The 20,154-nt window shown below is 43.4% G+C and overlaps 1 protein-coding gene and 1 long non-coding RNA gene across 3 annotated transcripts in view; one reads left to right on the top strand and one right to left on the bottom strand.

The window, feature by feature from the left end:
* The window catches only part of LOC135897922 (endothelin-converting enzyme 2-like), a 152,413-nt gene that overhangs the window by 60,124 nt on the left and 72,135 nt on the right, over window positions 1–20,154 (top strand). For both annotated transcript variants that reach the window (XM_065426609.2, XM_065426611.2), the window contains exons 7-10: window positions 2,960–3,096; window positions 4,856–4,948; window positions 15,252–15,326; window positions 19,016–19,140. In XM_065426609.2, coding sequence (XP_065282681.1) covers window positions 2,960–3,096; window positions 4,856–4,948; window positions 15,252–15,326; window positions 19,016–19,140 — 430 coding nt within the window. The remainder of the gene's footprint in view (window positions 1–2,959; window positions 3,097–4,855; window positions 4,949–15,251; window positions 15,327–19,015; window positions 19,141–20,154) is intronic.
* Window positions 15,271–20,154, bottom strand: part of LOC135897924 (uncharacterized) — a 127,458-nt gene continuing 122,574 nt past the window's right edge. Inside the window, exons 5-6 of the long non-coding RNA XR_010563201.2 lie at window positions 17,390–17,428; window positions 15,271–15,406 (exon numbers count right to left, since the gene is read on the bottom strand). This is a non-coding gene — a long non-coding RNA (uncharacterized lncRNA). The remainder of the gene's footprint in view (window positions 15,407–17,389; window positions 17,429–20,154) is intronic.

The raw sequence follows: 20,154 nt of genomic DNA, 5'->3' as shown, positions 1-20,154 counted from the left end.
AAGTAAAACCAAGTAAGACAAAAGTACAGTCAATGCATGCCCCAAATCAGCAATTACTACATGAACTGGGCTTTGCTAGTTTTGGTCTCACGGAACTCTGGCATCAGGGCAGATGACCATGCCGGTGGTTTGTCAGAACGAAAATATCTGCATTACTTGGTGGCCACAATAGCACGCAATTGTGCACTCCGAATTATTGCACAATGCACTTTAAGGAGTGAGAAATTTCGATCGTACTTATACATTAAGTAGGGCTAGGGGCAGTGTTGCTGTGCTCTCTGAATAATCAAGCATGTTTGAATTATTGGCGTTAGAGTAATCATTCGTTGACCGTAGTACACTCTACCAATATACGATGACCGCTCGTAAATGGTGCATTGTAAGATGAATGTGCACGGTGTGTTGACGCCCGATTTGCAGCACAAGTGTCCTGGTGGTAGCTTGGAGCATGTTCATGCAGGCTGGCTTGCTTCCATGCTGTGTATTTCCATCACATCCTGAATAAGAACGCACAACAAACACTTTGTCTTGTGCAAGGTGCACCATGGTCGATTCCGATCACCACAGCCAGGCGATGCAGACTTCTAAGTTTATCGCTGTGATCAGTATATCAAAGACCCTTCCACAGCACGAGTTATTTGTGGCATTCATGTGTAAAAAATTAACGTTTGTGCATTTGACACGGCCTTAGAGAAACGAACTGGTAAATTGCCGCTTTTCACAATTTCAGAAAAAAATTTGGAATGTGCGTTTTATATTTTGAATTACCAATGTATCGAACTATTTTTCAACTAATCAAAGCAGTGGGCAGAAGCACAGGACATATGACAGGTGCGCACTCACAGCTGAACTTTGTGGGTTGTCCTTCATTCATTTCAGTTGTGAAGGTGCACCCGGCCCATTTCTACATCGCAGCATCATGTGTTTTTGTGTGCTGCTGTATTATTAGCTGGGCAGGTCATGTAATGCGCCGGTTAGATAACTGTCGGACCATTAGGGTTACAGAATGGGTACCAAGAGAAAGGAAACACAGTCAACGATGGCAGAAGACCAGGTGGAGCGATGAAATTAGGAAATTCGCGGGCGCTAGTTGGAATCGGCTGGTGCAGGACAGGGGTAATTGGAGATCACAGGGAGAGGCCTTCGTCCTGCAGTGGACATAAAAACAGGCGGATGATTATGATGACGATGATTATGATGATGATGATGTATTATTTTTAAAAAATCTGTTTTGACTATCCTGTTGTACTGCAATTATTTCAAGCTCTGCAAGCCAGTCTCTGCAGCCTTTCTTTTTATTTTGCACGGAGTCTTTCTGGCATTGCGGCACAACTGAAGTTGTTGAAGAATGATAAAAGGCATATGGCTGCAACTACTACTGTTGCAAATGCTTCCACTTTGCGTCTTCACTTTGCACATCTGGTTCTCACGAAAGATCCCAATAAATGCCCTTGCTTGCTTTTCCAGCATTATATGCCTCATGTGCCTTTATGTGGATTAGAGAGCAAATGGCCAATATTCTAGTATGGCCATCATTCTAGTATAGGAATTATTCATAGAGACTATGGCTAATATTCTAGTTGGGACTAGCGAAGCACTGGCACAAGTTACAAAAATCTATCACACGTTTCCCATGAAAATGGCTCACGCTTAGCAAGCATGATGGTTGGAAAACGTAAGATGTTTATTTTATGATACTATAGTCACCTTGTAATGGCAGGCTTGGCATCATTGACATTATCCTAATGTTATGAGGTGAAACAATATCTTCTGAAGCCGCACAGCCTAGGTACAATGGTGTTGCTTGTGGAAAGCTCATGTGCTACATGCTAAAGCTGCACGCGTGTGTGGCATCTGTAGTGAATGCAGCGAGCCTGTGTATCACGACCACACAGTGCATCTACCTGCTGAGTGCCGAAACCACGACTGGTTTGTAGAAATGTATTCCAGCAACCGACTGTGAGCAAGCACATCTTTCTGGTTTAGAGAAATGCCTACAAATCTGCAGTTAGAACACAAGCCATGTCACGCCCGAATGTGAGAGGGGAAACCCTCAACCAGACCCAGGACACTCAGCTGTACGTCTGTTTCCGCTGTTTGCCACCACTGTCATTTGCCTGTCTGTGCTTGATCTTGCACTTTGATTTGAGAAGTTTTCGACTTGTATATCTCACCAAGAATAAGGCTTAACACTTTTTTTACCTAGTTGTCCCAGCATTGCTGTACAACGTCATCGATGAAACCAATGACCTTGGGTCGCTTTCCTGGCAGTTGAGACATCCTTTCAAAATGCCCCTTCATGAGTGGTGGCTTCAGTGTCATTCTCTGTGTCCAATTCATCACACCTATAACTTGAGGAATTCGAGCTGAAGTTGTCACTATCAAGCATAAAAAAATGCAGCGTGCCACAACTAGTCGTCCATGGCACGTGCCATCACCATGAAAGCGACAACTACTGCAGCACCACCGAGCGCAGTGAGCAGGAAACAGACGAAAATGTGTGCGTGAAGGAAATACGTCCCGCAGAGTTTTGGTCCACTGCACCGATTTTTATGCAGGAGCTTCGACTGCTCCACAAAGTAATCACCACTTGAAATCTGCTCATGATCTCCCATTGGAACATGCAACTTGCACCCTCACTCTGTCATAGGAATTCACTTGCTCCAAAAAGAACGGGAAAAGTTGCTCCGACTCTGCACCAATAACAAATTAGTTTGGGCACTCTGGTGCATGCCAGTACTGGGCCTTCATTTAAAGTCAAATATGACAAGTTGTAAAAAATGATGTGCTTGTAATAAATGGAGATTCCTGTAATGCATGTGGTCTGTTAGGAGTGTGTGCAGTTAAGGAATATCGCATGAGTTTAGTAGATTTGGAGGCTCAGGACAGAGGTTACACGTGACATCTTGCTGGGACTTGAAGTGTGCCGATGATAAGCACCCTGTGGTGGTGGATGCAGGTGCTCCAGACAGTGAACCAGAGGAAGAGTGGTGGGAGCAGTGCACCCGACACACGAGCCACTACCTGCGCCATGCTGTGGGCTACCTGTACGCCACCAAGACAGCTGGCAGCCGGGCGCAAGACACCATACAACAGGTGCACATTTGGGGGGGTGTGGCAGAAATTGCATGAAGCAGACAAGAAAGTAAATACTAAAACTGAAATGGAGAAGAAGCTAGGAACAAGTCAAGCCCTGATGACAAAAGGTCAATGAAAAGGTCTTCTTCGGGCTTGCATTGCATCCTCCTTTCTGTCCTAGGGTTTGGATGTGGGATAATTGGTATTCCATTGTAAACATCACTTAGAGTGCGTGCATAGACAGAGGGACCAAAAGAACAACGAAGACAAGCACTGGCTTCGTTCTTGCATGATTCATGACACTAATTGTACAGGTCTGTAGCCTCATTGTCACCCTTCTCCTTCAGCTGTGTTTGGGTGAATCGGGACAACATGACTTGACCGCATGCAAACAAAGGCAGAAGAAATTGATGCCCATCAAGCTTCAAGCAGATTATAATGGCAGGCGGCCAGGTAGAATAACCAGCACTTGCAGTTGTCTGACTCCTGGACCTGGTGCCTATCTAGACAGGTTGTGCTTTCAGGGACGTTTGGGCAGCACCACACTGGGTGTCCAGCAGAAGGGCAGGTTTACGTGCCATGCCAGGAGCTCTAGACTGGACATCCAGCGAGGAAGAGCTGGCCTTGGAACACCACTTAGTTCATAAACCACGCTATTTCGAGGCATGCACTGTGTGCTGTTGATTGTCTTCTTTGCCAATGCACTGTCTTTTCTGTTGTTTTCTTTGTACATGCCTACGTCCTACAAGAAAAGGCATGGGTCTGCAGGGAAGCATGTGTACAAAAAAGGAAAAAATGCTGGGCATCAGCTGACACAGTGTAGAACTGCTATTGTGATATGCATTCAGATTGACGAACTGGTCCAGCACATCAGTAGGCTGCATTGTAGCATTTCTTTTTTCCCTATTTCTCACCAAAACTAGTCCCTCATGCTATGTCAATGGTTGAAATATACTCACTCACATAATGTGTCCTGTTTATCGTCTTGTACTGTTGGCTCAGAGAATCTTGAACCACTACTGAGAAGCATTGTTCACAGTCACTGCGTCTGTTGGTCATTGGTACCGTCATCAGCCCAACATAATAACGTACCTAAATTTTTACAGAACAATGATTAAAAATGGTCATTTGTCAGCTTTTTCACACTGGGTGAAGCAGTCAAGATGAAATTAAGACTGTACATTTCATTTTGAACAATATGTTCTGCGACACCTGAACTAAGCCTTAAATGCATGCAGAAACAAGGGAACATGAATGGGCCCCAAAATATTGCAGCAAGTGGTTGAGGGTCCAGCTAGTGATGCAGGCAAAACATGAAGGGGAGACCAAGGGACCGTGGTAGGGCTAATGCCCGCCCTCATCACACTGAAAAAATTTCCAGTTGGCAACAAGATCGGTGCCCAAAAAATCTACATCGCACAACAGAAAAAGCCAGTGTTGCACCAACCAGTCTTGGACTGATTTTCGATGCTGGAAAAAAAAAAACTGTCACAAGCCAATCAGAATGCGGGATTACGAGAGATTGGAGGTGGGTAGGTATGGAAGGTGCCCTTCCTTGTAAATATCCAGTTAGCTATTTTGCAAAATGGTGAAGGCATGGCCAGCCACATTGTTGTTTGCAGGTGTACTTGATGCTGTTTTCTGAATTCATGCTGTGCTTTGTGTGTACATAAATGAAACTCGTTGAACAATTTCCACTTTTTTCTGCCACTCTCTGCCTTTGTTATAATGCAAAGTGTTTTCAACAGGCACAATTAATTGCCTTCGATGTCTGCAGGCGGAGGCCCTCGCTCAACAGGTGAAGAAGGCGGCCATCGAGAGTGTGGCCGAAGTCGCATGGCTGCCCGAGAAGGGTGCACTTCGAGAAAAGGTGATGAGTGCTACCACCTTGGCCTGTCCACTCTCCTTGAAACAAGAATCACAAAGCGGTGCACAAATAGAAATTTTTTACACCAAATAGAATATGAGTGGGATCACTGCTGGAAGGAAATCGAATGTAGAATACTTTTCAAATAATTCTTGAATTTTCAACAGCCTTGTTCACCATGCAATAATACAATCCATCCTGGATATATCCCGCTCTGAAATATGGAATTATTATCTTCATTGAAGAGTTGTAACATCCCCTTGGGGATACCATGCAAAAGCATAGGGCCGTACGACACGTGTACCGAACTCTCATTCACTGCCACATCTGACATATTGAGCTTACGCTGTGCCACTACAAGTCCATTTCTCATAGTGGATGCGCAATCACTTCTTGCACCATTGAAAATAATAGCTCTGTTTATGGCAAATGCTGTCAAACAATGCATTAAACCTGAAGGGCAGTACAGAGTAAAGATGAGCAGGGCGCGTGTCTCAGTTTTGCTTGGCGATGTGGCATCGCCACAAGTAAATGTTTTCTTCAGTTTTGCTCACTGCACTTCTGAACGGATCGTGCACACTGCGGCCATTCGTTCGCAGCACATCACCACACTGCCTCATGAACACAAAAGCCTCCCGCTCCTCCACAAGAAAGCACGCGCGACACTGACTGGCACCAAGCCTGGGACGCCAAACTAGAGGTGGCTGTGCTGCTGGGTTCGCCTTGCAGACAAGAGCCTTCCACAAACGGTATTTTAGGGTTCCACGAGCACCCAAATTCGTCCCTAACTTCCTACCTGGATTACGTGGGAATTTAACGAAACCACCGCATGTGACATCTGCACTTCCCGGAAGGACTGGAAGTGGCGCAGTGCAGTGGCGTGCGAGACACATCGGTGTGCAATTTGTAGGCCCACTGTCCACACTTAATGCATTTCGTTCATGCTCGCAGAGTTGCACGTGAGTGGAAGTGGACTCGAGTGTCCTGCAAGCTGAAAGCCGCTTTCAAATCTAGCACTGTTTGTGTAGTGTCGGCAGTCACCAGCGAAGAAACTGTATCCAAGGTATCCAAGTGCCGAGAGAGAGGGAATAAACATGTTTCATCCAGAATAAACATCCAGAATGCCTTCGGCTCGCGCCGCATCCTGGGCCCTCGCAATCGGCTGTTGCCGATCCTTGAAGTCGGAGCTGGCCAAGGCTCTCTCCCAAAGCTCATTGGTTTGATAAAGATGTTGAGGATGTAATGGTGCCTGTCTGCAACCCCCTGCTATGTGCCTGAGGGATCCGGGTTCTGCACAGAAGCGGCATTGCGGAGAGAACTGTGTAGGAGCGTTGAGGTGATTTCTGGTTGGGTGGGGGGGGAATGCATTGACTTGTAGAGCTCGAAGGAATTGCTCCTGCACTCCAAGTAGTGACTCGTACGGGGGTTTGTGCGTCCTGCCGGTTAGCTTGTAATGTTGCGCGATGTCTTGGTGTGTGACTAGAGGGTGCATGCGCTTGGGTTGGGATTCCTCGGCGTCGCCTCAGCGGGTCAAATCTTGAGCCACATTGTTGGGCGACCTCGTTGCCGGGAATGCCGTGATGAGCTAGCCCCCAGATGGTCGTGGCAGATCTCATTGATGGCTTTTGATTGATGATATTGAGCATATTGGCATGAATTCTGCCGCTAGTGAAGCTGTGACACGCCTGTTCAGAGTCGGTCGCTGCAACTTCGACCTCTGTTTGGGAGAGCGCGAGGGCTATGGTCACTTCCTTGGCTTGGAGGGGATTGTTTCGGGGGATTGAAATGCTGCTCCGATGTTCCTTGTTGAAGATTGCGGTGGCTGCTGTGGCTGCACATCAGGGGTAATGTAGGCTGTAGGGGGTTGACTCCCATATTGCTTGTGTATGGCCGCTGTGCATGGTGCACTGGGTCCACGTGGCAAGGTAGGGGAGGTACGGTGAGGTTGCCCTGGATGGCATGGCGTATGCTCACAGTCTGAAGCGGAGGGTGGCCGAGCGGGGCAGGTAGCCCCAGGCATAAGAGGATGGACCTCCCCGCTTCCGTAAACGCCAACATTGTTGGCTGGCTGGATAAATGCGGCTCAATCGGCTCCTTGGCCGTGTTGTGCACATCTAGTCCTAGTGGGCATTCCGTGGACATACTACTGATCGGCAGGCCTGTCACCTGCTTATATCCCTCTTTGATCATTCTGTTGATTTTCGTCAATTCCGTCGCGTTGAGTAGAGCGTATGGAATAGCATAATTTATTCGAGCCACGACGAAGGCTTAGACAAGCCGAAGCTTGTCTGTCTTCACCCTGCCTTTTGGCTTGGTTGTTATTCACCAGATCGTGTGGGTAACTTGGGCTCTTGTGTTCTTAAGCTTGTTAATCAATATTGTGCTGCTGCAATCCTACTGGAAAACCATTCCAAGTATCTTTATGCTCCGAGATGTAACAATGGCGCATCCCTTCAGTTGCATGTTGATAGTGGGCAAGTCGGATGTGTGGTTCTCTCGCAGTGAGAACAAGAGTAGCTGCGACTTTTGAGGGGGCGTAGCTAAGGCCACGTGACCTAGCACAGTTGCTCACCACGTCTGCTGCCTCTTGCAAGCAGCTCTCCATTGCCCCAGTCGACCCTGTGGCTCACCAAAGGGTAATGTTGTCGGCATATAGGCCATACCAGATCCCCGGCCTGTTTTCGAGGAGCAGCGGAAGGCCTATTAAGACAAGTGGTACACACGAAGAGATGGGCGGGCAGGCAAAAAGCAGGGATGACTGGTTCCAAATAAAGTTGGTTATGAAACCGAAACTCAACATCGTGGTCTGCCTGTTTGACGCATTGTCGACTGTGACGATTGGTAATTTAAACGGCGTGTTGTAATGGACACGCAATTCGCAGTGCAGGTGCACTTACAGCAGTGGCACAGCACGTGTCCATATAGGCTGGCTTGGTGTCCTGCATGGTGTCCACCGCAGTCTCGTGTTCAGGCAACACGGACATTTAGGGTTAGTGTTGCAATCTGAATATCGAAGACAACTCCACAGCATGAGTCTGCCAAATTTTCCTTAGCTTTAGGGGATGTGTTGAAAACTCTTTCACTAGATGGGAAAGGGGTAATTATTTTAGGTGATAGCGGTAACATCGACCTTCTTGATAGTGCGAGCGCACAGGTTTGAGAATGCATTACTTGTTTCAGTGGGTATGAATGCACTATAAACATGCCTACTCATATTTCAGTAGATGGTAATGGTACTATCATAGATCACATGTTGTCTAATCTCATTAATCTCCCTGAGGCTGGTGTTGTAGAGGTACCTGTAACTAATCATCACCCTATTTTTGTGCATATCAATTGACAACAAAGTAATCTGGTACTTCAAAAGTCACCTCACTATGTCCAAATTCATTAATATTATGTCGGTTAGAAGAACATGTTGTTGGGCGAGTTGGTACTCTGTGGTCCATTTGTTCGTGCAGTTAAACAATGTTCATTAATATTATTGAGCACTGCAATTGGTCTATAGTCAAGCAGTGCAACAGTGTAGAAATTGTTGATCAGCAGTTTTCCTCTGTCATTGCTAATGCTTTTACAGCTGCCACAGCATTGGTTTTCTGCAGAAAAAAAGTATCTTGCATCAATTGATATTTGGTACACGCTTAGTCTGTTAAAATGCTTGCAAAAAAAGGACAACTTATGCAATGCAAGAAATACAAAAAGCAACCATTTAATCTTAATCTACATAAGTGTTATGAAGAATACTCCAACACATTAGGCAAGCTTCTTAAGGCCGCTAAAGTACAGTACTTTGAAGATAAAATAAGGTAAGCCGGGACCAACAGCAAACAAAAGTGGCAAATTGTGAATTCCTTTCTTGGCATACTCAGTTGATAACCTTGATTCACTCAGGAGACCACAGGTTTGAAAACTCTTATAATATAGTGAATGCTTTTAATGACTAATTCTGCGTCAATCCATCCGACCTGACAGATTTCTCAGCTACACATGCCCACGTTTACCTCACACTTTTTTTCTTTATCCGGCTTCGCCTGAGGAAGTTTACAGTCATCAACAGTATAAAAAACAGAACCGCTGGACTGGGTTCTTCCCAACAGGGCTGAAGAATTATTCCTGAAAATTATCATGTTTTTGAAATTGGCAACATGCATTTAATCTCTAATTAGCACCTTACAGCAACTCTTTCATTTTTCAGCAAAATTATCAAAGGAACTCTTACAGGATGGTTCAGAGGTTATCTAGACAAGTACCATATTCTTTCTAAATACCAGTTTGGCTTTAGATTAGGTTACTGAACTGAATTAGCTAAAAAATCATTAACAGATGGAATTAAAACTGCCATCGACACCGGAAACATTGTTGGTTGCTTATCTCTTGATCTTCTAAAAGCATTGGACATTCTATATGACATTCTACTTAATCTATCGGCATAATCAGGCCCCCATTAAAATAATTTGTTGTTAGTTGCATGACACAGAACAAATGGTATACGTGCCTGCCACCTATTCTAACCCTTAAACCATCAAGGTAAAGCAATAAAACGGGCCACAGTTGGTGCATGTTCGTGATTGCGTTGCACTGAGTTTTACACTGCCAGGGTTGTAAAACTCATCAAGATGGCAAGTTGGGCCAGTTGGTGAGGATTCATGGTAAGGTTTGTTATAGCACAACACAAGACACGGACAGAAGGAACATATAAAATGACGACACAATGCTGACTCCCAACAGATATTTTATTGAAGATACGTCAAACATATATATAGGTGCCAGTTCATAACCATGACATGCACGAGACACAGAGGTACATCGGGGCAACTCTGACCAACTGACGCATAATCAAAATTGACATAGGTAATGCAGTTCCTTGTCATGAAGAGCAATAGACAGTTCGCTGATACATGCCTTGTCCCTAATGTTTATATTGTAAGCCTCAACGATTTCCCTTGTCAATTGGCTCGCGTGTGTATAAATGACATTAGTTTATATTTATTTTTTTTAGATAGGGGTGACAACTGCACGACTTGCAATGCTCCGGGAGATGGATGTGGAGCGACCCCTTGAAGAGATAACTTGTGCTCCCTAAGTCGAACATTCACACAGCGCTTCGTTTGTCCCACACACTCTCTACTACAAGATAATAGAAGGGCATGTACAACCTGCACAGTACAACATGATTGTAAACTAAAACCATCAGTATTTGCATTCCTCTGGGGTCCATAGGGGGTCCACATTCATTTCTAATTATATTAATGATCTTCTGCAGCATCTTGTACATTCTACTTGTATAATCTCTACATTCTACTTGTACATGCGGACGATACCGCTATTTTAACTGCTGCTAAACAGGCAGATTTGATGTTATCTAAACTTAATGATGACTTGATCAATGTTGTTGATTGGTTCAGCAAGAATGAACTAAATATAGATGCTAGTAAATCTAACTTTGTTATCTTTTTGACAGCTAATCAAATTATTCCTACCAGTATCTTTGTTTCCATAGGCAATACTCAAATTCAGGCCACTTCCAGTGCTTTGTCCCTCGGAATTGAGCTGGACGAGCATTTTAGGTCTAATTTGCAGGTTGTGTTCCTTACTCAGAAAGCGGCCTATGTGATTAGAATCTTCCTAAAAATTCCCCCTTCTTTTTCATTCTGAAATTCTGTTGTCGCTTTATTACGCTTTCTTTCGTAGCAATATTATCTCTTGCATCTCATCATGGGGAAACACATACATTAGCCATTTATCCACTATTCAGCACCTTCAAAATCAAGCAATAAGTATAATAGCCTTCATCAGCTTCGTGTCCAATGCATCAGCTTTGCTCTTCACACATGGTATGTTATGGGGGCAAAAACTAAATGAATATTTTTTCAGGATTATTATATATAGTTTTGTAAATGGAAAACTTCCATTTCCTTGACTAACTCAAATCAGTTTCCTCATGTACCACCGACCTGCTTTGCAGCATTAAACAATGTCCTCTTACCTGAACCCAGGACCAATTATGCCAAGTGTACTGAAAATTTTTCATCAGTTTCAATTTGGAATTCTTTGCCTGCAGGTGTACCTCTTTCGTTACCGCGCCTATAAAAATCGATCAATTTTATCAAAATTTCTTTTTTTTTATGCATTGTTAAACATTTACGTTATAACTGTTCTACTAGTAACATCATTGCATCGTCTTAATTGACAACTGAAGTTTAACTATTTGTCAGGTTGGACAATTTTTGGCAGGTGGGGGAGTCTTAAAAAATAAAACTTCGACTGGTGATATCATCAAAACTAGCCTCCAGTGCTCCTAGCACTTTTTCAATTAAAGAAATGCTAAATTTTCGCTTTGGTTGACTCAGCGACATAATTTTTAACTGACAGTAGTAGGGAAGAACAAAAGCTTCTCTGCGATTGTCAAGTTTCTGATCCGACATAATAGGCTGTTTTAATGATGTCTCAAACAAGGTTAATGCTCAAGATTGTGTGTTGTTTTGATAATTGTGTCCAACTAATATGAAGTGTAACCTTATTTTTTTCCACCGTGAGTTGCTTTTATACATCAGCAGTTGAACGCGTATGTACTAATTATTACGAGCAATCCTCCCATTGTGTGGGGTTTCCACTCACAGAGCCGATTAAAGTTGAACCTTCGACCGAAGATTGACTAGTAGTCTAATATATTGTAATAAACTGAGTACGATAAGGTAGCCATCCTTGTTTATTGTCACTTCTTCTTCTTCTGCCCCCCAGACCTGTCCTCTTCGTCTTCTTCCTTACACTCCCCCTCTTTTAAGCCTCACCCCTCCTGGGGTGATATGGAAGGCCGTTGCTTACAGCTGCAACCTCTAATTGTCCACTGTTCATATACCCAACAGTCTTGAGTACGCCTTGCTGCACACACATTTTCACGACCTGGAACGAACCAAGAATTTTTATGTCGGTTCCTAGTAGTCCCTTTCGGACAGAAACAAAGTCGTTTAACTTGATATCAGGTATATGTCCACAATGCCTCTTGTCGAACTAGCATTTCATCGCTTCATGGTACCTGCAGCACTCCTCGGTAGTTTTTGTTCGTTCAGTTTGCTGAAGTTTGTCAGAAATTCCAAGCTCCTGGTCGGCGAACAGTTTCCGCACTTCACCTTATGCGGCGAAATGTGGGGTACCTCCAAGGCTTGTTGTATGTGTCCTGTGATTGTGTGCAACGGCTACTTCTAGGCAGCACTTGCAACCACCTCGGAAATTTGGGTACATTGACATAAACTGCTTTATATCACGGATAACCCTCTCCGCCAATCCATTGGCTTGGGGGTGATACGGAGAGCAGCGCTGCAGCACAACGCCGCGACTTTCTGCCCACTGCTGAAACTTCTTGCTCATGAATGCGCGTCCGTTGTCAGAGACTGCGACTTTCAATTTCGAAAACATCGCTCGGTCAAGAAGCGCAATAACACCATTTGTATCTTCTTTTCCAGGACATGCAGCTACCATTCTTGTGCATTGGTCGATATCCACTAGAAATGACTGTGTTTGGCGCACACCTTCGCTCTTCTTTGTCAACTAGGCCAGAGCCACATGCACTACTTCGAAAGGTGCATCTGAGTGAAGCGGCAATACGAGCTCGTCCGGCCATGACTGGTACTTTGCCTTATTGACCTGGCACAAGTGACATGACCGAACATAGTTGTCTACATCTCTCTTCGTATTCTTCCACGTGAACCTCTGTAGAAGCTTATTATAGGTTCGCCAGAAACCATCATGACCGCCAGAGTTGGGAGTGTCACGGTACATGTGGAGCACCTTTATAATGAGAGTCCCTGGCACCACAAACCTTCCATAGAAAAACTGTAGACTTTCGCATCCTTCCCATAGTTTCATCATGTATGTATGTATAAATAAATAAATAAATAAATAAAATAAATAAATAAATACATTGCTGAGTAACAGCCATGTCCTCTGTGATAGAGGTCTGCCAGATGAGAAGTAGTACGGGGTAGATTTCTAATCCATAAGGATATAGCGGGCAACATTGACGAATTCTACAGCATTAATGAGAGGGTAGCTGTAGTCGTAATCAATTAATAAGAGGTATAGATTAAAGCTAGTACAAGCCTACAATCCAACATCCAGTCACGATGATGAGGAAGTAGATCAACTTTATAAAGATGTTGAATAGTGATGGGAAAAGTGCAAACTCAGTATACTGTAGTAATGGGTGACTTCAATGCAAAAGCGAGGAAAAGGCAGGCTGGTAAACAAGCAATTGACAACTACGGCGTCGATTCTAGGAACGCTAGAGGCGAGATGCTGGTAGAATTCGCAGAAAGGAATAAGTTTCCATTAATTAACACACTTTTCAGGAAGCGTACCAATAGAAAGTGGACCTGGAAAAGCCTTAATGGTGAAACAAGAAATGAAATTGATTTCATACTTTCTGCTGATCCCAGCATAGTGCTAGATGTAGAAGTGTGAGGAAGGGTAAGCGTGCAGTGATCATAGATTAGTTTCTGCTTCTAACCACATTAGCAGGGTATCATTTTTAACTAGCGATTTTATCTTTAATAACAGTTTGGGATGAGACACGTGATCAAAGGCTTTTTCAAAGTCTAAAACAGTAATGTTGACCTGGCTATGGTTATCTAATGCTGCAGCGAGATCATGAACTATTTCAAGATGTTGGGTTACTGTCGACAGCCTTTTTCGAAACCCGCGCTGCCACATATGAATTAGTTTGTTACTATCAAGAAATACGAAGATACTCAGCAGGCACAATCGTTAGCGTTCATTGTATGCATGGCGCTTGTCAGCTCAAAATGGCCAGACTTGATGAGGGGTCCTTTAACCGAAATAGCGTGAGATTGCCCACTTACCTGTCAAAAACAGAACTTGGAGAAAGTGCGATGAAAGGTTTTTGAAAAAACATGCAGTATTTATTAATTTCGCACTACAAAAGTCTGTTGTTTTCAGTTGATGCCGCGGCGACTGTAGCCTCAAACTCCCTTAAGCTGCAAGCCAGCTTTTCTGCCAGCCCCTTCATCCAGCCCCTTCTCAGCAAACACCCACATGAGGCTGACATAATGTGCAGCTTCGGCCACTGTCAGGCCTGAATCACCCATGCTGTCACTTTCCATGTCTTTCTCATCGCTGTCGTTAGGCGACACTTCGACAATAACAGAGGCAACAATGGTTAAACGTTGAACCTTGGAAAGTTGAACCTTGTACCCAACATCTTATTGCGGTCCCAGCAGCACTGCTGAGCATCTTCTCCTTCGCATTCCAAATGCCACACACCATCGTCAACGGTCGATACTTTTCATGTGCCAGTGCTACTTTGGGCCATGTTCGATAGCACGAATGACGCCCAATTTTTCTTTTATGCTGAGCACCCAGTTTTTGTTCTAGCATGCACGACGCCACAACACAGGCCACCACAAAGTAGCCACAACGCTCTCTGGCTCGGCGTCGAAATGATGTAAATGTGGCTTCACCCTTCCAAGTGCCCTCTACGTTTGAGCTTGAAGGCCGTTCCGATCTCTGAGGCTCATTCTTCTGCTTGGCCGACCTACCGCTATGATTGCGCTACGAAAAGTGCAAAAGTATGTGTTAACCGATACGTATGCAATAAGCTAGTACGGTTTATGCGGATACAAGAAGCAGTACGTTCAATGGCCGCCGCGTTCGGGATTTGACTTTACTACTTTTAAAATGAAACTACCATTTAAGCGGTTTAACTAGGTTTTACTGTATTTGGTTGCGAGCAGAACGGAAGGTGAACAGGACAGGTGCTCACATCGTTTCCTTCCATCTTTATTCCGCCCTACACCAACTGGCCCAACAGTCAATGACTCAGAACAATTAATTGGTTCAGGGACTGAATTTAATAGGACAATATATTCAGTTCAGTATTCGACACTTTCAAACGTTTGCACAACCCTACAAATTAACTTACATTGTTATTTTCAAATTAAGTATCTCAGCAGCAATGCAAAAGGGATTCCACAAGAACAGAAGTGTCATGACCAGTGCAGCATCTTGCAGCACCTGTAACTTATACAATAATTTCTACATTTTACTTTGCCCACTCCTATTGCTAGCAGTAAGTTAGCGTCATTTTAGGTGGTAAACATTTGTCCAAGAAGTTACTTCTGAAAGAACGAGAGCCCAGAAGTGTGGGGAAAAGGTTTTCAGCAGAGCAATCGTTTCCAAGCATTTTATCACGAGGCTCACGTGAACTAGACAGCCATTTTGTTTTGAACAAATCTGGTGACTGTGTGGGAGCTTGTGTGCCATGTGAACATTCTTTCTTGTGGCTGTGCAGCTGTCCAGCTTGGATTTTCGTGTGGGCTACGCTTTCAAGGACAAGCCAAAACAGCTGGACCGCTTCTACTTGGACGTAAGTGTAGGCCAAGTTTGCTGGGACAAAAGCAGGAGCTTGTTTGTTTCTACTTCATGGGTACCCAAAGGGGTCGGTTCCTGCAGTAAGGCAAGAGAGAAGTTACACAGTTAGAAAAAAAAAAAAAGAAGTAACATACAGCACTGTGAATACAAAATAGAGCACGAGAAAACAATGTCTGTATTTCAGGTAAGGCTAAACAAAGTAAAAAAGAAAAAAAATGATTAAAACACTGTTGATTATGTAGTACATTACAATAAGGGCAATAGTGCACTAGTTGCTAGTCAGCTATAACACGTCAGTCACATATTTCACTTAATTGTTTGTTTGAAAGTATGTAAGGTCTGTGATGTCGGCGTGTTATGACAAAACTATTCATCTAATGTTTAGTCTTGAATTGAGTTAGAGAATTGATATGCAACATTTCACGCTGTATTCAAACTTGTTGACAATGAACTGCTCACATGCAATCGGAAAACTACAATCAAAAGAACATTCCTCCTCCTCCACCATGGCCATGCCAATTCACACTGGGCTGCTACACACAAGAAAGTGGATGGAAAGATGGTGGCCGTGGTAGCTTAATAGTAGAGCATAGTACACATAATGCAGAGGTTGCATGTTCAGCTCCCATTGGCGGCAAGTTGTCTTCTAATTTCCCTCATTACCTTCATATTCCAGTTTAACCCTTTGAGCCTCACAACTGTGCTTGCACAGCAGCGGCTAAACATACGGAAATATGCACATTCTGAAAATGAAGTGCCACGTAGCATCGCAGTGGAGGTGGTGCAACCCTCTAGAAAGAAAATCTTATTCTGCTATCAGTTCTCGGCTTTTGCCAAATCTGATTTTTCTCTTTGCTCTGTGGTGGCTGCCACCGCGGTAGTTTAGGAGTGTTCCCACCTTGCTTAGCTTACTGCAGCTTGCTAATGCTTGCACTTGTACACTCTATAAAATCAGCATTGTGGTGCATGTCGTTTCATGCTATACACATTGGGAAAACTTATTTCTGTCTGCTTACTTATCACTGAAAGCAATAGTGCGAGACACTCGCCTGCATCACTGGTTGGTGCTGAAAGATAGTGTACTCCAGGAACATATGAACCGGTAAAGATAAAGCGTAACAGTATTGGGTCATTTTTTATGTTCTCGATCAGGAACGGTGCCAGAAATCATACATAAGTAACGGGTTTGTACCAACAAGGCTTTTCCATACTTGGCTGACTGGCCATTGGACCAATGCCCCATGCCTGTGTTGCCATCTCTCATACTCACTACATGAAAGTGTCACAAGCAGTCGGAAAAAGGGCAAAGGGACGCGGTCTCCATGTGTGTGTCACCTCTGTGACAGGCTCATTTTTAGTCTGTAAGGGGCCCACTTTGCAGCAGGGGCAACGAGTGACTGTGATTGGTTCATGTCTTGAAGCCGCACAGGTTTTGACCGCCTAGAGTTACATGCATGTCAGAATGAGGCTGGAACCTTGTACTCGGCAGAAGAGAAATATAAACGTCTCGTGGAAGGCATTTATCTTTTATTTATTTGAGTATAAATATCTCGGTGTCATTTTTATGCATATCATGTCATGGTCTTATCATATTGATTACATTTGTAACAAAGCTCTAAAATTTAGGTTACCTACGTAGTACACTATCCAACTCTCAAAAGATACTAAGCTACTGTTATATAAATCGCTAATCCATCCTGTTGTTGACTATGCATCTGTCGTTTGGAATCCTTATAAGCAGTGTGAGATAACAGACTAGAAGCAATTCAGAAAGAAGCTGTAAGATTTATATGTCACCGTTATGATCGTGGCTTTTCACCCTCTTCTGCACTTCATTCCTTGAATTTAATTTCACTCTATTCAAGTTGCCGCATAGTATCGTTACATTTCTTGCACAGCATCATCAGTACTTCCGTTATACTTTCAAAAAACAACTATACCTACCAAAGTCATCGACAAGACAACATCACATCTGGAATTTGATGCCCTACTTTGCATGCACTAATATATTTAAATTCAGCTTTTTCCCTCATTCCATAAAAGACTGGAATTCCTTACCTGGGTCTATTCGCTCATGCTTACCCCGAAGTTTTGTATCTGAAATCCAAGATGAATGGTTTTAGCCAGCACACCAGCCTCATCGTTGTGTCATATTTTTCTGTGTATAATTTCCCTTTGTTAATCCACTCCTGCTACATCGCTTATTGCGCTGCAGCATGTGCAAACAAATAAATAAAAGCAAAACTTTTTTTGCCTGCTTTCCCGGGCTTGGCATGGTTGCCTGACTGCTCCAGGACCAGTTGCTATCTTACTGGATATATATATACATATAGTGGGATCTCGATAAATGGAAATCGCTTAAACGGAACTGCCTCTTAAATGGAACACCATTCTCATTGTTGGTTGGTTTGGTATTTATGCAATTGTATTAAGCTTTGTCTCTCAGTAAATGGAACTCCTGATAAACAAAACCAATTTCCCTGGTCCCTTGAAGTTCCATTTAAAGAGAGTCCACTGTATATATGTTGTGAAGACGAAGTGAGCTAGGTCTAGAGGAGGCAGAGTAAACCAGGTGCAATGACCATCTTGTCCGCTTCTCTTTTACAATACACGTATATATATATATATATATATATATATATATATATATATATATATATATATATATATATATATGTACACACACACACACACACAAACACACATACAAGAGTAGTATAATATAAAACTACCCACAAAGTGGCATATATACCCCTTGTAAGCTGACCAAATATGCCCAACTTTTGTTCTGTGTAACCTAAAATAACTTCCTACATAAAACTCGAACGTATAATGCTAGCTCACAGGCATCCTTAAAGAACGCCGATCTGTTAATGAAATGGTGCATTATAATTGCACTTCATTTTCTTTGAGTTAGCCACTCAGTATGTGCCACTGTGTATGCGCTTGTTCTATGCCAATCCTCCAGAAGGGCATATGCTCATCAGATCAAACCAAACCTACCAAACCAGTCTTTATGTAGCATTAAATAAACGTCACCAATCACCAAAGCTTCATTAGAACAGCATCATATTTTTTTCTTCTTTCTTTTTTGTTTTCCAGCTCTCCCTGTAATGTTCACGATGAGGGAAAATGCAGTAACCGAAGCCAAGGGATCTCCACATGTTGACCATTTGTTGGCAGTGGCCAAGAGTCTGTTTTTGTTGTTCCTTTAGTATGAATATAAATGAAATAATGAAATCAGACCTACATGCGAAGAAAACCACAGCTTAACTTTCTTGTGTTTCGTTTGGCTTCAATGACTCCTGGCATTTTTGCTAGAGATACCAGATATGGTACAATACAAGCTACCATAGATTACTTGTATTTTAGGCTCATATATTGATGCATAAGTTTTCCATTGTTTATGATACAGGCTGCTCTAAGACAGACTTTATTTGCAAGAAAGACGGTAGGGCTCTAGCCTGTAGAAGTGAGAGGGACTATGACGTGTTGATGCGCACGTGCACACTAGTTCTGCAAAAGCCCGCTCCATGTAGCATGCATGAAAGGTACCCAAATATCTCTTTTTTTTTAAGATAGCATGTTTAAAATGTGTCTGCTTTGACTAACCCTGTGGTCCGAAGATAAATGTTAGTAAAAGGAGGTTTAAAGATTCTTCACTTCTGTAACCTGTCTTTGCAGCTCATTGTCAAGCTTGGCTCACACCTGGAGAACGTGTTTGAGGCTGAGCGTTTCCTAGGACGCAAGAAAGCCCTGATGCTCAATGACCGAGCATACCTGGCTGAAGAAACAGCTGAAGATGAAGCGTGAGTCTGCTACCAAAGAATGAGGTTATTCAAGAGATGAGCCAATCATAACACCCAACAAGGCTCATCCATGCTGGATGTTCCATGGTGGTAATTACTAGCGGTGTGCAGATATTCTAAACTTCGAATATGCAATTCAAATCGATTAGTATTCGATTCGATTCGAAAGGCAGTTCTACGATAGAAAGTATTTGAAGCCCCGAAAATTGTTTTTATCTCTTCTTTAAGTCTATTTCGCTGCAGTACAGTTGTGTATGTGGCAAAGCATACAGAATGTATTGCAATGAAGCATATTTGCCGTGCAGTGAACCATATCAAAAGTAAAAAGGGAGCATTGTCACGAGTCTCCTACTGGTGCTTATTGCTACCTATCATTATCAGCCCAAATATCCACACTGGTGCTGCCCCTTTGTGCATCTGGACACACAAGCCACCAGGTGAAAACTCTGTGTCTGCTACTAATCGGACTTTTTACAAACTACAAATTCAACCAAGTAGCAAGCTTGGCAATGTTTTTAGATCCTCATTCTAAACTGGTTGAGTACCACCAGAGTGCCTCAATGGCAAAATGGATTAAAAACATGGCTTGGAAGAGGCATGGAAAATTTCGACACCAAGGAACTGAGATATGTCCTCAACAACGAAAGCTCCTGAAGAGGCTCCTTCCACGCCAGCACTGTGGAAAGAATTTGATAAGCTCATCAACCAGCAGCAGTTTTCACTGCCACAAGCACAGGTTGAACTGTGTGTGCAGGATGAAATTTTAGGCCAAAAAGATCTATGTGAGTGGGGGCGTAAGCCTGGTGCTCACTGCTGGCTCGACTTGCGAAGCGACACCTGCCAATACCAGACACTAATGTGTCCAGGGAGCAGCTCTTTTCGGTGTCTGAAGGAGCTGCCACAAACAGGAGGGTGTCTCGTCTCCCCGAACATTTTGAGCAGCTATCATTCCTTCGTGACAGCAATAAATACCTGCAGTTATAAAACTGCCAAGCAAAAGTGTTGTACTAGAGG

The sequence above is a fragment of the Dermacentor albipictus genome, chromosome 2, assembly GCF_038994185.2.
Source record: "Dermacentor albipictus isolate Rhodes 1998 colony chromosome 2, USDA_Dalb.pri_finalv2, whole genome shotgun sequence".
NCBI lineage: Eukaryota > Metazoa > Arthropoda > Arachnida > Ixodida > Ixodidae > Dermacentor > Dermacentor albipictus.
Note: the sequence above shows the minus strand (reverse complement) of the source record. Positions and strands in the feature narration are given on the sequence as shown.